A 20,130-nucleotide genomic window follows, 5' to 3' on the forward strand; every position below is an offset into this window, starting at 1 on the left:
ATTAGTTTATTTAATTAATATTTAATCATACATAACACGAAAAACACGACAAATAAATGTTAAATCATGTCAATGTCGTGTTGAATTTTGAACACGAACACAACATCGTGTTTTTTACACTTGACATGAACACGAATTCAAATTTCAATTTCGTCCCAATTTTGTTTCGTATCGTTTATTTTTGTCATGTCATGTCAACAATTGTCACCCCTAGGCCTTCATGATCGATATACGCGATGACCTTATTTGCTAACAATAGATACCTTAGTGTAAGTTAACAAATATACTACTGCTCTTTAAATTCCAATATTCTAAAATAATTTGGAATTAAGATAATAACAATATTTAAAAAAAGGACAAATTTAGTCAATTTTCATAACCATTTTCAGAATAGCCAAAAAAATTCACATATTCTTCAAAATAACTATTAATTTTGTATTGAACCGTGACATAATACATTTTTTCACTGAGAAATTCAATATTTATACGGATCCCACCAAAAAGATTTATTATATTTTTAAGGGGAATTTCATAAAATAAATCCTTAAAGTTTGGCTCTATTAACGCAAAAAGCATACTTAATTTATTATTTTTGCAATTAAGTCCAAAAAAAACCGGTAAACATTTGCAAAATAACCTTTCTTCCTAGTTAATGCCGGTTTTCAAAGCGTTTTTGAAAATTTTAAGGACTTTTTTTAAAAATAAACAATGACTTTTTCGTTGATAGAGTTAAAGTTTAAGGATTTCTCTGAAAATTTTTCTTTTTATATATACTAAATTAATTTGAAGAAAACTCATATTTATTTTTTAAAGAACTCAAAATAAAGATATCATTTATATCATTTTCACTAAAAAACTCATTATTATTTATTAAAAAAACACAATAATTATAACTTATATATCATTTTTGGTTTTTTTTTGGTAAATAGTATTAAAGACACTAAGTTTACATCAAAATTATAATTTGACACTGTACTTTATTTGTCTTAAATTTAACTCTTTGATTTCCATTTTGTTATAATTCTGACCACTTGATCGGTTATCTGCTGATGTGGCATGATGACGTGTCATACTGACGTGCTAAAATTGAATTTTTCCCACAAAAGATACTAACCTTTCATTTTCTTTTAACACTTTTTTTTCTTGACACTCTATTTATTTGTTTTCCAAATTGAAATTTTTTTTCCAATTTTGTTCAATGTTGACTATTTTCTTTCTGAATCCATATAAATATTTTTTAATACCTTTTTCATTTGAAAACCAGATTTTTATATAAATACAAGGTTATTTATTTATTATTATTATTATTACATTCAAATTATAATGATATGTATAAATATGTATTAGTTATATAAAAACTATATTTTATATTAAATATGCAACTTAAAAATGAGTTTGGAGGTTTAGAAACATGTAGTTAATCAAAGTCCAAAGGTGAGATGCGATATAAATATATACCTAATAGAATTATTTAATTATAATTAAAAATATGTGTAAAATCTACGACAAAAATAAATAAATAATATTTCATAAGTGATAATTGATAAAATTATGTTATTCTTATTCGAATCTTATGGTTAGTTTGGTTCTCATGATATAATTAATATATATTTATACATAACATTGCTTTGAATGTAAAACAAAATGTATTTATATAAAAATATTGTCACACCCCCAAACCAGAACGGCGGAAACATTCGGGGGCGAAGGACGTCATGTACAGTATCATAACAATTGAATAGTAAAGAAAGTACACACAACCATCATATACATAATTGAAAAGTTTACATGATTGTAGTATTACATGTTTGCAAAAGTCAATTACAATATGATGTCCAAAAGATTAAACTAATGCCTGAGCGTAAGTCTTCAAAAGTAGTTGCTAATCTGTATTACTGAATCCCTGAGAAATAAAGTAGATTTGAAAGAGTAGATCAACATTTAAGTTGGTGAGTTCATAAGTATTTAGTGTCAATGTTTGCATAAACTTTGAATGAAATTGTTTATAGATGTTTGAAAACTCCTAGAAAATCCCATATTTCCTACTAGTATAAAAGTAGTCTTCTACGAAGACCCGACTGTTTTGAATGTTTGCTTCTAGAAATCCAATATTTTTCCATAAGTGTGTGGTAGTTTAAAAGTTCCAAAACTGTAATGCAATAGTGTTTTTCATGCCTAGAATAGTAGATTTATGTATGTATAAAATCACTAAGGCATTTGATAACCCCATAAATCAACGTGTTTTTAAACTCCATGTGAGTTTTATAACCATGCTATTGACCCAGACTGCCTGTAACAACGTTCTTCAGGTGTTGGAATGTTATGACGTTCGTCACCCCATACCTGCCGGTCTAACTATAGCTAATAGTTTAGGTGCAGGATTGTCAATCCCATATAGATCTATACACAAGTATCACACTCTCCCTACAAGAGATTATAGTATATAATACAAGACTTTAACTGCATACTTGAAAGTACGTGAAGTTGAATGTCTCACAAAACTTAGTATCAAATAGATTTACGTATGAAAAGTCCATTTGTTCTTGTATATGAAAGTATTTCCTTGATATAGTACTTATAGTATGTAAAATCTCATGAATATCTAGTAAACTATACCTATTATAGTTTTTCCAAATGTGTGATTCGTTTGTATGATAAACCCTAGTGTAGTGTCGACTTTGTATGTAAAGTATAACATTTGTAATAACATTATTGAACATTTATACTCAAAATATATAAATAAAGTGTTTGATATTTATATAACAACATTTTTCATTCCAAAAGGACAAAGTGTTATCGTGATATGTTGTATGAGAACGTTTTCGTATGATAGTTATAAATCACATATAATTTATTATATAACAAAAAGTATAGCAAAAGATTGATGTTTTTCACACGAGGATAACCGTGTGTGTACTTGTATCCCCCCCTCCTTAAAAGTGTATAAAAGCATTTACAAAACATTTGAAAACATAGTTTTAGGGGTATGAACTCACTTGATAGATTGAAGAAGGTGGGACGAAAACCGAGCAGAACTTCGACTTGAGAAAGTTGATTTCTTAGGATTCTCGGGAATCTTGGGAATCTCGGGAGTGTAAAACCTTCCTTTGGAACTTGGATGTGACCATCTGTCATGAAGTGTAAAACCCATCAGTCATGGTCCCACGTCATTCATGGTCCCACGTCGTGACCATCTGTGGCAAAAGGGTTGCCCACGTCAGTCATGGTCCCACGTCGTGACCATCAGTCATGGTCCCACGCCGGAACCCTTTGAGCTCTATTTATAGCCCAATTTTTAGGTCCCACGTCATGGCAAAAGGGTTGTCCACGTCGTGGAGTCGATCCTATCCCCTTCCATGTATGAGGCGTCTGCTGCCAAGCCTGAAAATCCATCAGTCATGGTCCCACGTCGTGACCATCTATGCCACGTCGTGGCCAGCCTGACAGCCTCGGATTTTGTGTCTCAAACTTGTAAAATCCGTAACTTCCACGTACGAGCTCCGTTTTCGACGTTTTATATATGCACGTGTAGGTGAGAATATGCTTTACAAGTCTCGTTTAGATTTCGTCGGCTAATTTTTGACTTTATTTTTAATTAATTATTTTTAACAGGCCGGGACACGAAAGCTCCTTCATAAATCCATAACTTCTTCATCCGACGTCCGTTTTCGTCAGACTTTTTACCGTTGCGTTATTATTGTTGAGATCCTCGATTCTCATTTAGGTTGTTTCGGCCAAAAGTCTCTCGATCTCTATTTCGAGTTTTTAGTTGTCTACTGCTATATCCGGAACTTTGGAAAAATCATAACTTCCTCATATGAAGTCAGACTTGGACGTTCTTTTCACGTACGTTTACGGTTTAATGATATCTACTATTTTCATTTAGATACCTAAGACTAAAAATTATTGTATTGAAACTTCGCGTTTTACGTTTAACAATATTGACGATTTTGCTATGAATCTTAGGTTGGTCATAACTTCTTCGTTATAACTCGGATTTTAGTGTTCTTTATATTTCTGAAACCCTTGACACGATATATATAGCCTTTATGCAATCCAGTAGAGACTTTTGAACATTTTATTTTCGACGACAATTTCATTATATCAAAAGAGATTACAATTCTTGACTTTTTAGGTCATTACATTGATTCGAAATATCGGGTTGTCACAAATACGGCTTTAAATGAAAAAATGTATTTATATGGTTTAAAATGTAATAAAAAAAATATTTGTACGGTTTTCAATGGAAAATGATCAACATTGAACAAAAATGGAAAAAATGATGTTCAACTTGAAACAAAAAAATAGAGTGTCAAAATTGAAAAAATAAATTAAACTGAATGTCTTTTGTGGGAAAAAAAATTCAATTTTGATATGTCACGTCATCAAAACTGACATGTCATCATGCCACGTCAACAGGTAATATGTTGATCGCTCTAGTGGTCAGAATTATAACAAAGTGGAAAACACAGTGTCAAATCCGAGACAAAAAAACATAGTGTCAAATTAAAATTTTGGTATAAACTTAATGTCTTTTGTAATATTTCTCTATTTTTTTGTGATTTATTCAATAAATATCATACCTAAAATCATAACTATATATCATTTTTGGCATTTAAGATATATGTTGTAGAATAACTTGAAATTACCTTGGTCACTTCTAAAAAAAATATAAACTCTCTCTATTGTTATTTTTTACACCTGGATCACTTCTTTTTTACACCAAAAACATGAATATTCAACACTAAATGTATCATGTAGCCTAGAAACACGCTCCATATGATAAATTAAGCAAAGTTCTCTTAAATCATATATGATAACTATAATCATTAGAATATCTATATCTTATATAAATTAAGTAGATGTTATTGATTTGTCGTATAAATAATTTAAGAGGACTTTGTTGATTTATCGTAGAATATTTAGGTATTAGATGTAAGAAAAAAGTGATTTAGGTGTAAAGAATGACAATGGAGGGAGTTTCTACTTTTTTAGAAGTGATAAAATTAAATTCAAGTTATTTTACAACACATAACTTAAATGCCAATATGGTTAAATAATTGTATATAACATATTACAATTGTTATAAAAACATATGCTAAAAATGATATACAGTTATAATTTTAGTTTTAAAAAAAGCATGATATATAATTGTTTTTTAAATAATTAAAAATGAGTTTTTTAGTGAAAGAAATGTAGATAGTAACTTTATTTTGAGTTTTTAAATAAATAAATATGATTTTTCTTCAAATTAATTTAGTATATATAATTTTTTTTAGAAAAATCATTAAACTTTAACCTTATTAACGAAAAAGTCATATCTGATTGTCTATTTTTAAAGAAGTCCTTAAATTTTCCAGAAAAGCCCTGAAAACTAAGGTTGTAAAGGAACCAAACGAACACGAACACAAGATGATCATGTTCGTTCATTGAAGTTAGTTGAACAAACGAAAAAACACGAACGGACAAATGAATGCATTTTCTTGTTCATATTTGTTCGTTTAACAAATTGCAATGTTCATGTTCGTTTGTTTATGTTCATGAACACACTAAACGAACATAAAGGAACGAAGATAAACAAACATAATTAAACATATATGAATATAAAATTTTCATTTAATGAAAAATTTATTATTTCACAAGAGGTTGGCTAAAAATATATCTCAGTTTACCATATACACACCCTAATTAATTTTTGAAATATTTTTATTGGCTGAAATTGTATTGTTTTTCGAAAAAGCTGATTATAAATAGTTAATTATTGGTTGACTTTTATAAAAGGGTCACAGGGTGTCTAAAGCCTAAATGGTGTCTTCTTAGGCTAGAGGGAGTGGTAACACTCCTAACACCTTGCCACATCATCTTTTTGGATGCCATGTCATTTTTCTCTCTTAGCATCTCATTCTTAGCATGTGTTAAATATTATAACCATCAAACCATTTATAAGATTTAAAATGCATGGGCTAGAGAGGAACTTCAATCTATACCATTTAAAAGTGTTGAGAATGATTTTGTCAATTAGGCATTTTACCAAACATAGCCTCTGTTGTCCATCTTCACTTTTATTCACTCCCAGATGATAGAACCAGAAAAAAGAGTTTGTCTAGTGCCATTTGCCACTTTCGTTTTAGTTTTCCATCTCCAAATTGAAGAGTAAAATACAGTTCAGTCATCGGGGGAAAGAAGAAACTGAAATCACCAATTCCATTTCCCAATTTCAGTGTTCCCATTTATGTTTCTGTTTTCATCTTAAAAATGAAGAACATTAAAAGATTTAACAGTTGGATCCTTAGAGTAAAAAAAACTTAATTAGCAATTGGGGTCATCGAAGGAAGGTAGAAACTTTGTGGTGATGAAGAAGCCAAGAACAAACACACACTATAGTCAAAACTTGAATTTTGTAAAACCAACAACAATTCATACCTGTTTAAAGTTCATATCAGAAGGTTGCTTTATGTGCTCAATGAACAATCAATCATCTTCGCCTTTAAACATCCCAATCACAAATCACAAAGTTAAGGTATTTAGGGCTCCAATTGATCAATGTTGAAACCGGAGGCGGGTGGCTGAGAAAATGGCGAATCTAGGGCTCCAAGCTCAGTTTAAGTTGAAATAATGTTGAAGGTAAGGTATTTACAGAAAACAAAACCTTCAACAGCCTCCTGAAGAAAATCACGTCAGCGCTTTTCTCCAATCACAGCCAAGCTCTCGCTTCTCTCTCCTCTCGCTACCTCTATAGCGTCTTCTCCTAGCGTCTTCTCCTTGGCGAGTCCCCTAGCGAGTGTTAGGGGTGGTGTTCTGTGTCCATAGCGAGCCTTAGTGAGGGTGTATGGCGAGTCCACTCTTCTTAACCTTAGTAGCACCTTTAACTATAACCATTAAAAAATAATAAAATTATGTTGCGTTTGACCTTTGAACCCAATGAGATTCTTTATATGTTGGATGATGAAACAATCATTGTTCTACACAAATCATCATCAACTAACTTTTAACAACACATATTTTTATAAAACTACATGCTAAAGGAGCTTAGAAATAGGATTTAGAAAGTTCCTTCAATTGTAATTATATTTTTAAAAGAAAAATAAATGAAGAGTTTGATAGCAAATACGGATTTGTTCATGATTAATTTTTGTGTGAAGTACAATTAAAATTATATATATATATATATATATATATATATATATATATATATATATATATATATATATATATATATATATATATATATGGAGTGGTTCAAATGAGAACCAAAAAAGGTTAAGAACCGTAAGAACCTCTAACTTTAGATATTTATAAAGGGTTTAGGGTAACCCTAAACCCTAAACCCTAAACCATAAACCCTAACCCCTAACCCCTAAATAGATAGTGAAAACATTTGAACCTAACTCTCTCTCTCTCTCTCTCTCTCTATATATATATATATATATATATATATATATATATATATATATATATATATATATATATATATATATATATATAGAGAGAGAGAGAGAGAGAGAGAGAGTTAGGTTCAAATGTTTTCACTATCTATTGTGTGCATGTATGACGGATTCTGGACCAATCATTTTAGTTATTTTAAGAAAGTAATTAATGCATATTAAATGCTGAAGATGTAATTAATACCTATTATATCTTCAACATGTAATATGCATTAATTACTTTCTTAAAATAACTAAAATGATTGGTCCAGAATCAGTCATACATGCACACAATAGATAGTGAAAACAAAATAACCTAACCCTATATATATATATATATATATATATATATATATATATATATATATATATATATATATAGAGAGAGAGAGAGAGAGAGAGAGAGAGAGAGGTAAGTTCAATTGAGAAAAAAATAAAAGGTTGAGAATGGGGGAATCATTCTCAGCCAATCATTTTATATATGCAAAACACATTTAGATTAAGTCATTAAAGACACGCTGTTTTTCTGAATCGTTCATTCGTTCTTCATCAACAACATCTGTTATTCATTCATCTGGATCGTTCCTCTGTTCTTCATCAACATCATATCTTCTCCATCAACATCATTTGTTCTTCATCAACGTCATCTGTTCTTCATAAAAAAAACATCAACGTCACCTATTCATCATCAAAAAACATCGACACTTCATAAAACATCAATTCTTCATCAAATATCTTCGTTATTTCATCAAAATGTTGTGATTCATCATCAAAAACATTTATTCGTACTATTAAGTGTAAGTCGTGATTCAATCTTGTCCAGTTTCATTGATGTCAAGCAAAATCGATAAATATAATCCATATTTATCGATGTCACATCATTTTGCGATCACCAGTCATCGAAACTTCATCAATCGAACCTTCACCAATATCAAAAAACAGATAGCAATCGAAAGTGCATCAAGATAACCATATATTTGAAGATTTTTTTTAAATCGATTTTCAGGCTTGAAAAACTTCGTTTTTCATAAAAAATTTCACAATTTTTGATCTAGACCTACTGATTATTGATCAATTTTGATAGGATTTGATTTGTGTTGTAATTATTGGCTTCAATTGTTAATTTTTTTTTTACCATAATGATATAAGTTAATTTATTTGTACGCCAACTGTTCGATGAAATGCATAAACTAAATATATCACGTAATATTCACAAGTGAATATGTCTTTTACACGAGAATCAATGTATGTCTTTTAAAAATACAGAGTAACTATGTAATTCATATGTGAATAACATATAAAAATTATTTTCACATGCGAATACATGTAATATTCACAAATGAATACAGGTAATATTCATAAATGATAATGTATTTTTTTCGAAAAAAAAAACATTGTTTTGAAGTCCTAAGCAAGTTTGTAATTCATATGTGAATAACATATAAAAATTATACCTGCATGTGAACATATGTAATATTCACAAATGAATATATATGTAGTAATCAAATGTGAATATATATGTATTATTCACAAATGAATAAAACTGTCAATAAAACCGATGACTACAAAATATATATTCACACATGAATGTATAATCATATGTGAATATTCTATGAATGTATAATCATATGTGAATATTATATGATATATGTTGTTTATATTGTATATTTACATGTGATATTACATGGTATATTCACAAATGAATATTACATAGTATATTCACATATGAATATTATATGGTAGATTTACATGTGAATATTATATAGTATATTTACTTGTGAATATTACACATTCTAGTCACATCTAAATATTTCATGGTATATTCATTCATGAATATTACACAGTATATTCACATATGAATAAATATAGTATATACACTTGTGAATATGATACAATATATTCATATTTAAATATTAAACGATGCATTCACTTGTGAATATTACATAGTATTATCAATTGTAAGTATTAGATAATATATTCACTTATGAATATTAGATGATATATTCATATGTGAATATTACACAGTTTATTCACATATGAATATTACACAGGATATTAACATATGAATATTACAAGGTATATTCACAAATATATATAATTTTTATATGTTATTCACATATGAATAACATATAAAATTATATATTTGTTTTGTGTTTTAATAATCATATACTGATTAAGGAGCGAAAACATATTCATATGTGAATATAACGTGGTAATTTAGTTTATGCATTTCATCAAACAGTTGGAGTGCATACAAGTAAGCTTTTTTAAAAATGCTAAAAACATGATACTTTGACTATTTAAACTTACAAAATAGTAGATTGATAGAGAATTATATGAAATTTTTCAAAAAAAAAATGATTTGATGTTTTTCTAACCTTAATTTCGAAATTTTGTTTGATGATCGATGTTGAATGAATGATATGAAGTGAAGCTGTTGTTGATTATCGATGGTGTTGATCTAATGACACTGGGAGTATAATTAATCGTAGATGTTGAAGATATGCTCGTATTCAAGCAAAATTGAAAATTGGAATGAAAGAACCAAAAACGAAATTTTTTGTCTACTGTTGAATGACGTTGATGAACGTGTTTTTGACGAAGATGGATGATTGATTAACACTGGATGATGTTGATCGAGAATTTAATTGAAGAAATCTGGATGATCGTTGAAGTTTGGAGAAGAAATTTGGATGATGAACAATTGAGTAGTAATGAATTTGAATTGTTATCAAATTATCTACAGTTACGTATCTGTGATTGAAGGATATCATATCATATTTACAAGTTTGCCACCGTGTATTTTATGTTAAAGTGTTAATTAAATGATTGGCTGAGAATGATTCCCCCATTCTCAACCTTTTTTTTTCTCAATTGAACCCTCCTATATATATATATATATATATATATATATATATATATATATATATATATATATATATATATATATATATATATATATATATATATATATAGGGTTAGGTTATTTTGTTTTCACTATCTATTGTGTGCCCGTATGATTGATTCTGGACCAGTCATTTTAGTTATTTTAAGAAAGTAATTAATGCATATTACATGTTGAAGATATAATAGGTATTAATTACATCTTCGGCATTTAATATGCATTAATTACTTTCTTAAAATAACTAAAATAATTGGTCCAAAATCAATCATACGGGCACACAATAGATAGTGAAAACATTTGAACTTAACTCTCTCTCTCTCTCTCTCTCTCTCTATATATATATATATATATATATATATATATATATATATATATATATATATATATATATATATATATTATTCTGTTTTGAGAAATAATAAACAAGGCTGGATTCGTCCACGTGAAAATTAAATCATGGCTACTTTCTTTATTATGTTAAACCCCATGTCAACTCCATAAGCCATTCATGATCCTTGCTGATTTATTTTATAATCAATTAAAAATTTAACAAAATAAACTCAACTTTAATGGCTTGCACGTCTACCATAAAAACTCCATACGCAAGCAATTTCCTTTTAGCAAATTAACGTAAATATAATATATTTTAATTAATTTTTTTATTTTATAAAAATATCAAAAACATAATGTTTTATGCTCTAGAATCTAGGAAAAGTCCAGTTATTTCATAATAGAATTTTTTTTTCCCGTTAAATAGTCTCTTATTTAATTACGAGGATATACTCTTTTTAGTTTTATGTTAAGTATAACGATTATTAATTTTTATAACTAATTAAAACCCTTTTCTTTTAACTTTTATTATTAGAAAAGCAATAAATTTTGACAAAAAAAAATTATTAACTTCATATTTTGATTTAATGTGATATTTAATAATATTATATAGATTTTTCAAAATGGTATAATATAATATATTAAGAAACCTAAATAAAACTGTAAGAAAATAAATTAATTAATAAAGATATCTTGTTAAAAATCGAATAAGTATATATTTTATTATTTTTACGTAATTTAGGCGCGGAGAATATGCTTTGCGAGTGTTTGCCGGTGGGATAATATTTGTTTTGAATTATATTAATTTATCAGCAAAAATAAAAAAAATAATAATAAAATTGTGTTGCCTTTGACCTTTGAACACGATGAGAGTCTTTATATGTTGGATGGAATCAGATGATGAAACAATCATTCTTCTACACAAATCATCATCAACTAACTTTTAGCAACTGGGTTTCGCTTGTTTGATTCAGAAGTGCTGGGATTTTTTATCAGACGATTGCAAATTCTTTAAAAACAAGTTTTGATCATGAGCATGATGATATACTGATATGAGTCAAAGTTTTCTTCGAAGAATTGAGTTTTATTTTTCCTCTCTCAGAAGACAAGAATTGAAGAATTAGCAACTGTGATCAGATGATTTCTTATGATTGTTAACAAAAAGGTGAAATTCCCCTAAGGATTTGCTCATTGGTATTCATTTCCCCACATTCTGATCCATTCGAACGTTTTTGTATTATTGTATATTCCATCTTCATTCTCAAGAGTCCAAAAATATCCACACACTTATCGTGCACACCAACTGTTTGCTTTTATGCAGGACTGAACATCAAAAGATTTCGTGAAGAAAAGAGGTGTAAAATGGAGAAATTTGACGTTTTAGAAGAGATCTCTGATCCTGGATTAGAATCATTACGAATTTCCTCAATGGATCATGATCAATCATCACCCACATTGAACTCAACACACAGTGGAAATTCAAATTCTTATGCTTACTGTAGAACGAATTCAGAGACTACTTCAGTTTTTTCTGAACAATTAACAGATGATTTTACTAGCTCCTCATCAGATAGAAATTCTCCAGTATGCTGGCCAGCTACAGGAAGATCACCTTATCAGCCAACCCTTTCAAGATTCGGTGGAATTAGGCATAATCACAGGCAAGATCTGAAACCTGCTGATTTTGGTGAGTTTTTTTTTATTGCAATTCAATTAGTTTATTCACAGAATTTTGATTTAAATTTGTTTGATCAGAGCTTGAAATGATGAAAGAAAGATTTTCAAAGCTTTTGTTGGGGGAGGATATGTCGGGTAGTGGGAAAGGAGTTTCAACTGCAGTTACTATCTCTAATGCTATCACAAATCTTTATGGTATGCACATACATACTCTTCTCTCTAAAAGAACTTCATAAATTGTATAAAAAAAGTAAATGAGGGATAGAACCATTATATAGAAAAGTAAATGAATATTTGAATCTTTTTTGTAGTTTCTATGTTTGGTCAACACCAGAGGCTAGAACCATTATATATGGATAAAAAGATGATGTGGAAAAGGGAAATGACATGCTTATTATCCGTATGTGATTACATTGTTGAACACATACCACCAATGCAACACTTACAAAATGGAGCATCCATGGAGGTAACACAAAATATATGTATATATTTTTTTCTTTTTTATATTATTCTTGACTTTTTATTGTCAACCAATCATCACTCTTTTGAAAAAAAACCAAGGTCCGGTTTGTTAAACAAAGCAAGACATGACATGTGGGATGTCAATGACAAAAAAAAAATGGAATTTTTCATACCACCCAATGGGTGTAAAAGACATAAATGCCCTCCTCATTCTCATTGTCAAAAAGTAGCCCTAAAAACTCTTCAGTTTGCAATTCGATGATGGATTTTTTTTTTGGTCAAATTACAAGAAGTGAATTTTATGCATTTTGTATTTTGAAATTTTTGTGATTGGATTTGGTTTTAATTTTTGTCAGATGATGTTTAGCAGGCTGAGATCAGATATAGATATCAACCTTCCTGCCTTAATTAAGCTTGATGCATTGCTCATAGTAAGCACATCACATTCCTTAATCTTCATGAAAACACCTCTTTTTTGTTTATCTATATTAACTAATGAATTCACAATAATCAACATGTATATTTCTTAAACTACAAGTCCCTAATAAGAAATAATTTGAAAGTACAACGCTACAATAGGAAAAAAAAAACATAAGTACAATGATATAATTTGAAAGTACAATGCTATAATTGTGAAAATTGAAGTAACAATGATACAATAAGGAAAAAATAGAAAGTACATTGCTATTTATCTTGTTTATCCCAACTAAATCCTCTCTATTTCTGATTTTAGGAAATACTAGAGAGTTTTCAAGAAACAGAATTTTGGTATGATGAACAAGGAAGCATATCGGGAAAGTCACTAAACGGATCATTCCGGAAGGTTCCTCAGCCTCACCGGAACGAAGAAAAGTGGTGGTTGCCGGTGCCTTGTGTCCCCTCCGGCGGCCTCTCGGAGGCGGCTAAAAAGCATTTGAGACAGAAACGTGATTCGGCCAATCAAATACATAAAGCAGCAATGGCCATTAATACCAACCTACTTTCCGATATGGAAATCCCTCGTACGTATATTGCTTCCCTTCCTAAGGTTTGACTTTGACTTTCACCCTCTATTAATTTTCACTTTTGACCCTCTATAAAAAATGGGAATATTTTTCAAAGATTTTTACAAGTGTAACAATTATTTACACTCTTCTAAATCTTTTTTTTAGAGTGGAAGAGCAAGTGTAGGTGATACGATATACCGATACATGACTTCAACAACCAAATTCTCCCCAGACTACCTCCTCGATTTGCTCAACATAACCTCTGAACACGAAGCACTTGAAATAGCGGATCGTGTAGAGGCGGCTATGTTCACATGGAGACAAAAAGCATCCTTAAACCATCCAAAAACATCATGGGACATAGTTAAGGAACACATGGAGGGGGACAAGAATGTCGTACTAGCCGAAAAAGCACATGTTTTGTTGTTTAGTTTGAAACAACGATTCCCCGAACTTGCACAAACAACATTAGACACGAGCAAGATTCAATACAATAAGGTGAGTTTGTGAAATGTTTTTGATATTAAATGGACATTTAGGTGTTGTTTCTTTTTGACACAAGGGTAAAAATGGTTATTTTTCGAAAATAGGAAAATGTTAAAGTTTGTGAAAAAGGTTGTTTTTCATTACTTGTGGACATTTAAGTTGTCGTATGACTTATTTCCATACAAAAGGGCAAAATGGACGTTTTTCGAAAAGGTCAAAATGGTAAGTTTGTGAAAAGTACATTATCTGACACAAGTAGATGGTAGCTTTCTAATATACAAAAGCACGTTGTTATTTCTTGAATCTAACCCTAAAGTAAAAAAGTACATGGTTCAAAATATTTTAATAATCTGTTCAAATTTGTTTCTTATGAACTTTAGGTTTTCTTTTTTTATTATTTTTATAAGAACAATGTTTTTAAAAAGTCACTTATGTGATGTTTTTTTTTTTTTTTTTTTAAATTCTAATTAATTTCTGGTGTACTTGTAGGATGTGGGACAAGCTATATTAGAAAGTTACTCAAGGGTTTTGGAAGGTTTAGCATTCAATATTGTTGGTTGGATTGAAGATGTATTATTTGTAGATAAATCCATGAGAAACAAAGAAGAGTGTTAGGTCTTGTTTTTGCAATTTGTAATATTTTGTATTTGTTGTCATTATATTTCACCATGAGAAATACCCTTTTTGGGGTTTATAACGATAGTTTGGTCTTACTTGTAACAATAATTACAAACAAAAATTATAGTATAAAAATTAATGAAGGTCATATAAATGCCGCATTAGCAGATAATCCTTGAAGTTTCATCATACAATAATACTTAACCGGTGTCAGTCACCGGTACACAAATCAACAACTGCTAGGGCATATCCGTAAAATGACCGCCACTTAGGTTGCTCGGAGTGGAGAGGTCTCCACGCGTGAGATGCTTACGTGGAGGGCCTCTCCACGCATGAACACCCCCCCCCCCCCCCCCCCCCCCCTCATTAATGGTGTGTTGGTTGTGGCGTGAAGACGAGGACAGAAGAAGATGAAGAAAGGGATTGGCTGGTCAATTTTTGACCGTTTGAAAGCATTTAATAAAAAAAATATGTGTTTTTTATTTTTTATTTACTCTTTCTATATATACATCCATTTTACATATATTTTTCAAACCAAAACACACAAACTCTTTCAAATCAAACACACACATTCAACAAAAAATGGATGACGATTATGATGACGAGTTAGTATTGCATACACTATTGTCTGCAACACAAGACATGGTTCGTGAGAGGGGCGAAAGTTCACACGGTGAGAAGAAGCATAGAAAATGGATCAACCGGGATCGAAAGGCGGCAAATGAACTTTTGGTACGTGATTATTTTTTCCCGGATAGTTTATATGATCTATCGAAATTTGAAAAACGTTTTCGTATTAGTAGAAATTTATTCTTAGGTATAGCTAGAAATTTGGAACGTAATTATGAGTTTTTCTAATTACGATGGAATGCTAGAGGTAAACGTGGTTTTACTACAATACAAAAATGTACGGTTGCTCTTAGACAATTAGGATATGGCATAACCGCAGACGCATGAAATGAGTATTTGAAAATGTTTGAGAGGACGGATCGGGAATGTACATATCTTTTCTGTGAGTATGTTATAGAGTTTTACTGTGACATATACTTGTGACATCCGACTAAAAGTGATGCCGAGCAGTTGTATGCCGCACATCAAGCTAAACATGGTTTTCCAGGGATGTTTGGTAGTATTGATTGTACACATTGGGAGTGGGCAAATTGTCCCAATGTGTGGCGTGGTTGTAACGCCCCAATTTTGGTATGTTGTTTAAATGTTTATCTTTTCGAGTTTTCAAGAGGGACTCGACGAGTCAGTAGCCTGACTCGTCGAGTAGGGACGGGATTTCGAGCACGTGTAAGTAGGCGACTCGACGAGTCCATATTCGGGACTCGGTGAGTCCGCCAGTCTGGAAGAAACCCTAAATCCACGGGTTTTGCACCCTATTTAATCCATGTTATGAGCCCCAAACTCGCCTCCTTCACCCTCAGAGTGTCATTTAGCAAACCCTAACCATTCCTTGAGTATTTTGAGCATTTCTTGTGTGAATCTTGAAGTTTTGAAGAGAAGAAGAAGGCTAGATCCAAAGGAAAAGAAGGAGATCCAAGATCTTGCATCCACTACAGAGTTTATTGAGGTATTAATCGGATCCCTTCTGTTTCTATGATTGATTCTCCATTAGATATCCCATTTAGACCATTCTTATCCATTTCTTAGCTTGATTATTGTAGAGAGATCACATTGGGTTGAATAGCCTTCAGATCTAGCCATGTTTTAGTCCCAAAAACTTAGATCTAACACCATTATGGAGCCATTTTGCATGAAAGCCTAGATCTACTCTTGTAAGTGCCTTTAAACCTTTATGGATGTCGATGTACACGTAAAGATAGGATCTTTATGTGTTAATCAAGCCTTAGGAACTCAGATCTATAAGTTGTATGCATTAGTTTTGAGCAGAATCAACTGTATAGTAGTTACATGCAACCGACTCAGCAAGTCGTTCTTCGGACTCGGCGAGTCGAGTCGCGAGTCCCCGTTTTTCCCCTTCATGAGTTATGCCGAGTGGAACCAGTGAGTGATGGGTGGACTTAGTGAGTCGGAGATCAGACTCATTCATGGAGGGAATCGGCGAGTCAGTGTCCTGACTTGCTGAGTCCAAGGCAATCTTCATATCTCAAGAACAGGTTCGGCGTGTTGTTCATACAACTCGGCAAGTCACAGTCAGAGTGTTCATATGTTAAAGTAGAACTCTACGAGTTGTTCATACAACTCGGCGAGTCGGATGTAGATTGACTGAGTGTTAGTATCGAAGAGGAACTCGTCGAGACTATGCCAAACTCGACAAGTAGTAGGGAGCAGAAATGAGAAATGAGAGTAGGGACTCGGCGAGTTGGCAGCCCAACTCGATGAGTCAGGTCAACTGTATGTTGACTTTGACCAAGAGGTTGACTTTGACCAGGGGAGAAATAGTCATTTTACCCTCAATATAGTTATCAGTATTTGATTGAGTGTACTTATGGAAATTGTAGCCGGGGAGATACCGGAGCAGCAGCAGACAGTTTCCAGAGCAGTTCAGTCAGCAGTCAAACTACGATGTGAGTTTCCTTCCAGTAGGAACGGGTCTACGGCCACAATGCCGACCCGTTTAGTTAGCAGTCAGTTCCGGACTTCGGTCTGATGCAGTAGTTCAGGGTGCTTGATGTCTTTGTGATTCAAGCATGTCTATGTGTGATGTTTTCCGGACTTCGGTCCGATGCAGTATGCAGTATATGTGTTTATGCTAGTTGATATGTGTTTATGCTATGCTATGTTCAGACAGTTCCGGACTTCGGTCCGATGCAGTCAGTTCCGGACTTTGGTCTGATGCAGAGGGCAAGGCCCTGGTTAGTTCCAGACTCCGGTTCGATGCAGTTTCCATACTTCGGTCTGATGCTGTGGGCAAGGCCCAGTATGTGTTTTCTATGTTATTGTATGGTATGTGGTAGTTTGGGGGAGCTCACTAAGCTTCGTGCTTACAGTTTCAGTTTTGGTTTTAGGTACTTCCGCAACTAAAGAAAAGAGCTCGGGATGATGGCATCGCACACACCACAATTTAGTTTGTTCTGGGAGTTGATTAACTTTTCGTAGATATGATTTGATACAGTCTTGATACAGTTTTATCGTGATACTTTGTTATGGTTTGAGATATTGACGTATGGGTTTTTATTTTATGATATGGATATAATGATTTTAGTAATTATTAAACAAAAATTTTTGGGTCGTATTTTGGGTCGTTTCAAGTTGGTATCAGAGCCTTGGTTTGAGGGATTCAGATACACTTTCGGGTGTGTCTGAACTCAAACTAAGGACACGGTAAAATAATTTCAAAAGAAAAACATTTTCAAAAAGGGATTTCTAAAAAAAAAGAACTTAGAAATAAAAGAATTTTGAAAACAAGAAACGGGTGTGGTGCATGCGATCAGCCGAGCTCAAGTAAGTACTCTCAAATTACCCATAAAAGTTTATATTATGATTATCTGTTTCAATTTCAGTAGAACAACATGCTAGTATAGGACTGAGGATCTAGGAGGATGCCTTATGTGTCTACTATATGTGTTCCAACTTTATGAGAATTGCATGCTAGTATTGAGTAGACAATAGAAGGATAGCTTGTTTAGGTTATGCCTGGTAGTATGAGCTTAGCATTGTATGCTAGTGCAGTTTCTCGTTATGAGGATAGAATTGCTTGAGTAGTTTCCTGTGTCTGAATGCTACTTGCTATGTGCTTTGTGGGACTCCGAGTAATGGGAGTTAGCCATTAGATGAATACGTCACATCACATGTGATCAGGGTTGAATAATCTCAGAGTGCTGGATTTGGCCCTACTGCGCAGCTCTCGTTTGAGTCTAACCGTTGTAGGGACGAGTCTTTTACTCGAAGGATTATCCGAGCCTCATCACATGTGATGGTATTCAGGTGATGGCTAATTGGCATTACCAGGAGGCCTTCAACGGCTGAGGACTGGTTTTGGTTGAGTCAGAGGTTTCCCTAGGGCAAGCCTAGGATGAGAGTAGTAGAGATCAGCAGTAGTAGTAGTGGCTTGGTGGAGTCGAGGCAGTCCTTGAGGAAGGTACGGATAGATGTGGAAGGTAGTAGGGGTCCATACTACTGGAAGCAGAGGATTCGTACTTGAATCGAGGAAGGCTGAGATGAGACCGGAAAGCCTGTAGTAGTAGTGATCCCTCGAGATATATCAGTGTTTCTGACGTTTATCGTTATGTGTTTCCAGAATGGTGGTTTTACGCCCTAGACCAACAGTCGACAGTTCAGGTGCCGGGGAGGGATCAGGATCAGGCTCGGGGGCGGGGCCGTTGGATGAGCAGACTAGGGAGTTTTTCACTTCAGAGGTGACCCGTATCATTCTTGAGCAGACATCAATGATTTTTGGTTCGATCAAGGAGGGTATACTAGAGTTGATGGAGGAGAAGCTAGGCACATTTCGTGCTGAGGTGGCGGCCATGATGGGGTCGCGTACACTTACTTTCAGGGAGTTCCGGGCATATGGAGCTCCAGATTATCACGGGGCACGGGACCCATAGCGAGTACCAGATGGTTGGCGGATGTGGCCAACGCATTCCGCACTAGCAGGTGTCCCGAGGGGGACAAGGTCAGATTAGCGTCCTGTCTCCTGAAGGACAGGGCCCGAGATTGGTGGGAGGAGGTTGGACATGTCATTGGAGATGACGCAGCTTTGGATGCTATGACCTGGGCTGACTTTACTGCTAGGTTCAAATTTGAGTTCGCACCGGTTATTAAGGTGCAACAGTTAGCCAGGGAGTTTCAGGATCTCACCCAGACTACAGAGACAGTGGCGGAGATTACCGCCAATTTCAAGGAGAGGGAACTTCTTGTTCCTCAGTACGCAGCTGATGAGGAAATGAAGAAGGCTCGTTATCACGAGATGTCGCGGAGTGATATCCGCCAGTTTGTGAGCCGGTCCAACTATAAAACGCTGGATGATATGATTGCTAGGGCTCGGGAGAGAGAGATTGACCTTGAGATGGAGAGGAAGAGGAAGTCGGAGGCAGCTTCGGGTACAGGGAGTTCGGGTAAAAAGCCCAAAGTTTCAGATCACAGATCCAAGAGTTAGCAGAGCCACGGTTGATGTGGCAAGTGTGGGAGATTTAACGATGGGGCGTGCAAGGCAGGGAGTGTCGGCTGCTATAAGTACGGTCGGACTGGGCATATGAGCAGGGATTGTACAGCTACTGCTACCGCCACCGCGGCGACTGATCTGATTTGCTTCCATTGCAATCAGAGCGGA

The 20,130-nt window shown here is 33.1% G+C and overlaps 1 protein-coding gene across 1 annotated transcript; it reads left to right on the top strand.

Annotated features, from left to right (window-relative positions):
- The first annotated feature begins 11,520 nt into the window (after positions 1-11,520).
- Positions 11,521-15,042, top strand: LOC111920241 (rop guanine nucleotide exchange factor 3). Its single transcript, XM_023915830.3, has 8 exons — positions 11,521-11,824; positions 11,981-12,346; positions 12,415-12,531; positions 12,648-12,802; positions 13,155-13,229; positions 13,532-13,825; positions 13,950-14,282; positions 14,760-15,042. Exons 2-8 carry the CDS (start codon positions 12,022-12,024, stop codon positions 14,883-14,885), a joined length of 1,425 nt encoding a protein of 474 aa, XP_023771598.1. The 5' UTR covers positions 11,521-11,824; positions 11,981-12,021; the 3' UTR covers positions 14,886-15,042.
- The last annotated feature ends 5,088 nt before the right edge of the window (positions 15,043-20,130 follow it).

Source organism: Lactuca sativa, chromosome 3 (assembly GCF_002870075.4).
Source record: "Lactuca sativa cultivar Salinas chromosome 3, Lsat_Salinas_v11, whole genome shotgun sequence".
NCBI classification, from domain to species: Eukaryota; Viridiplantae; Streptophyta; class Magnoliopsida; order Asterales; family Asteraceae; genus Lactuca; species Lactuca sativa.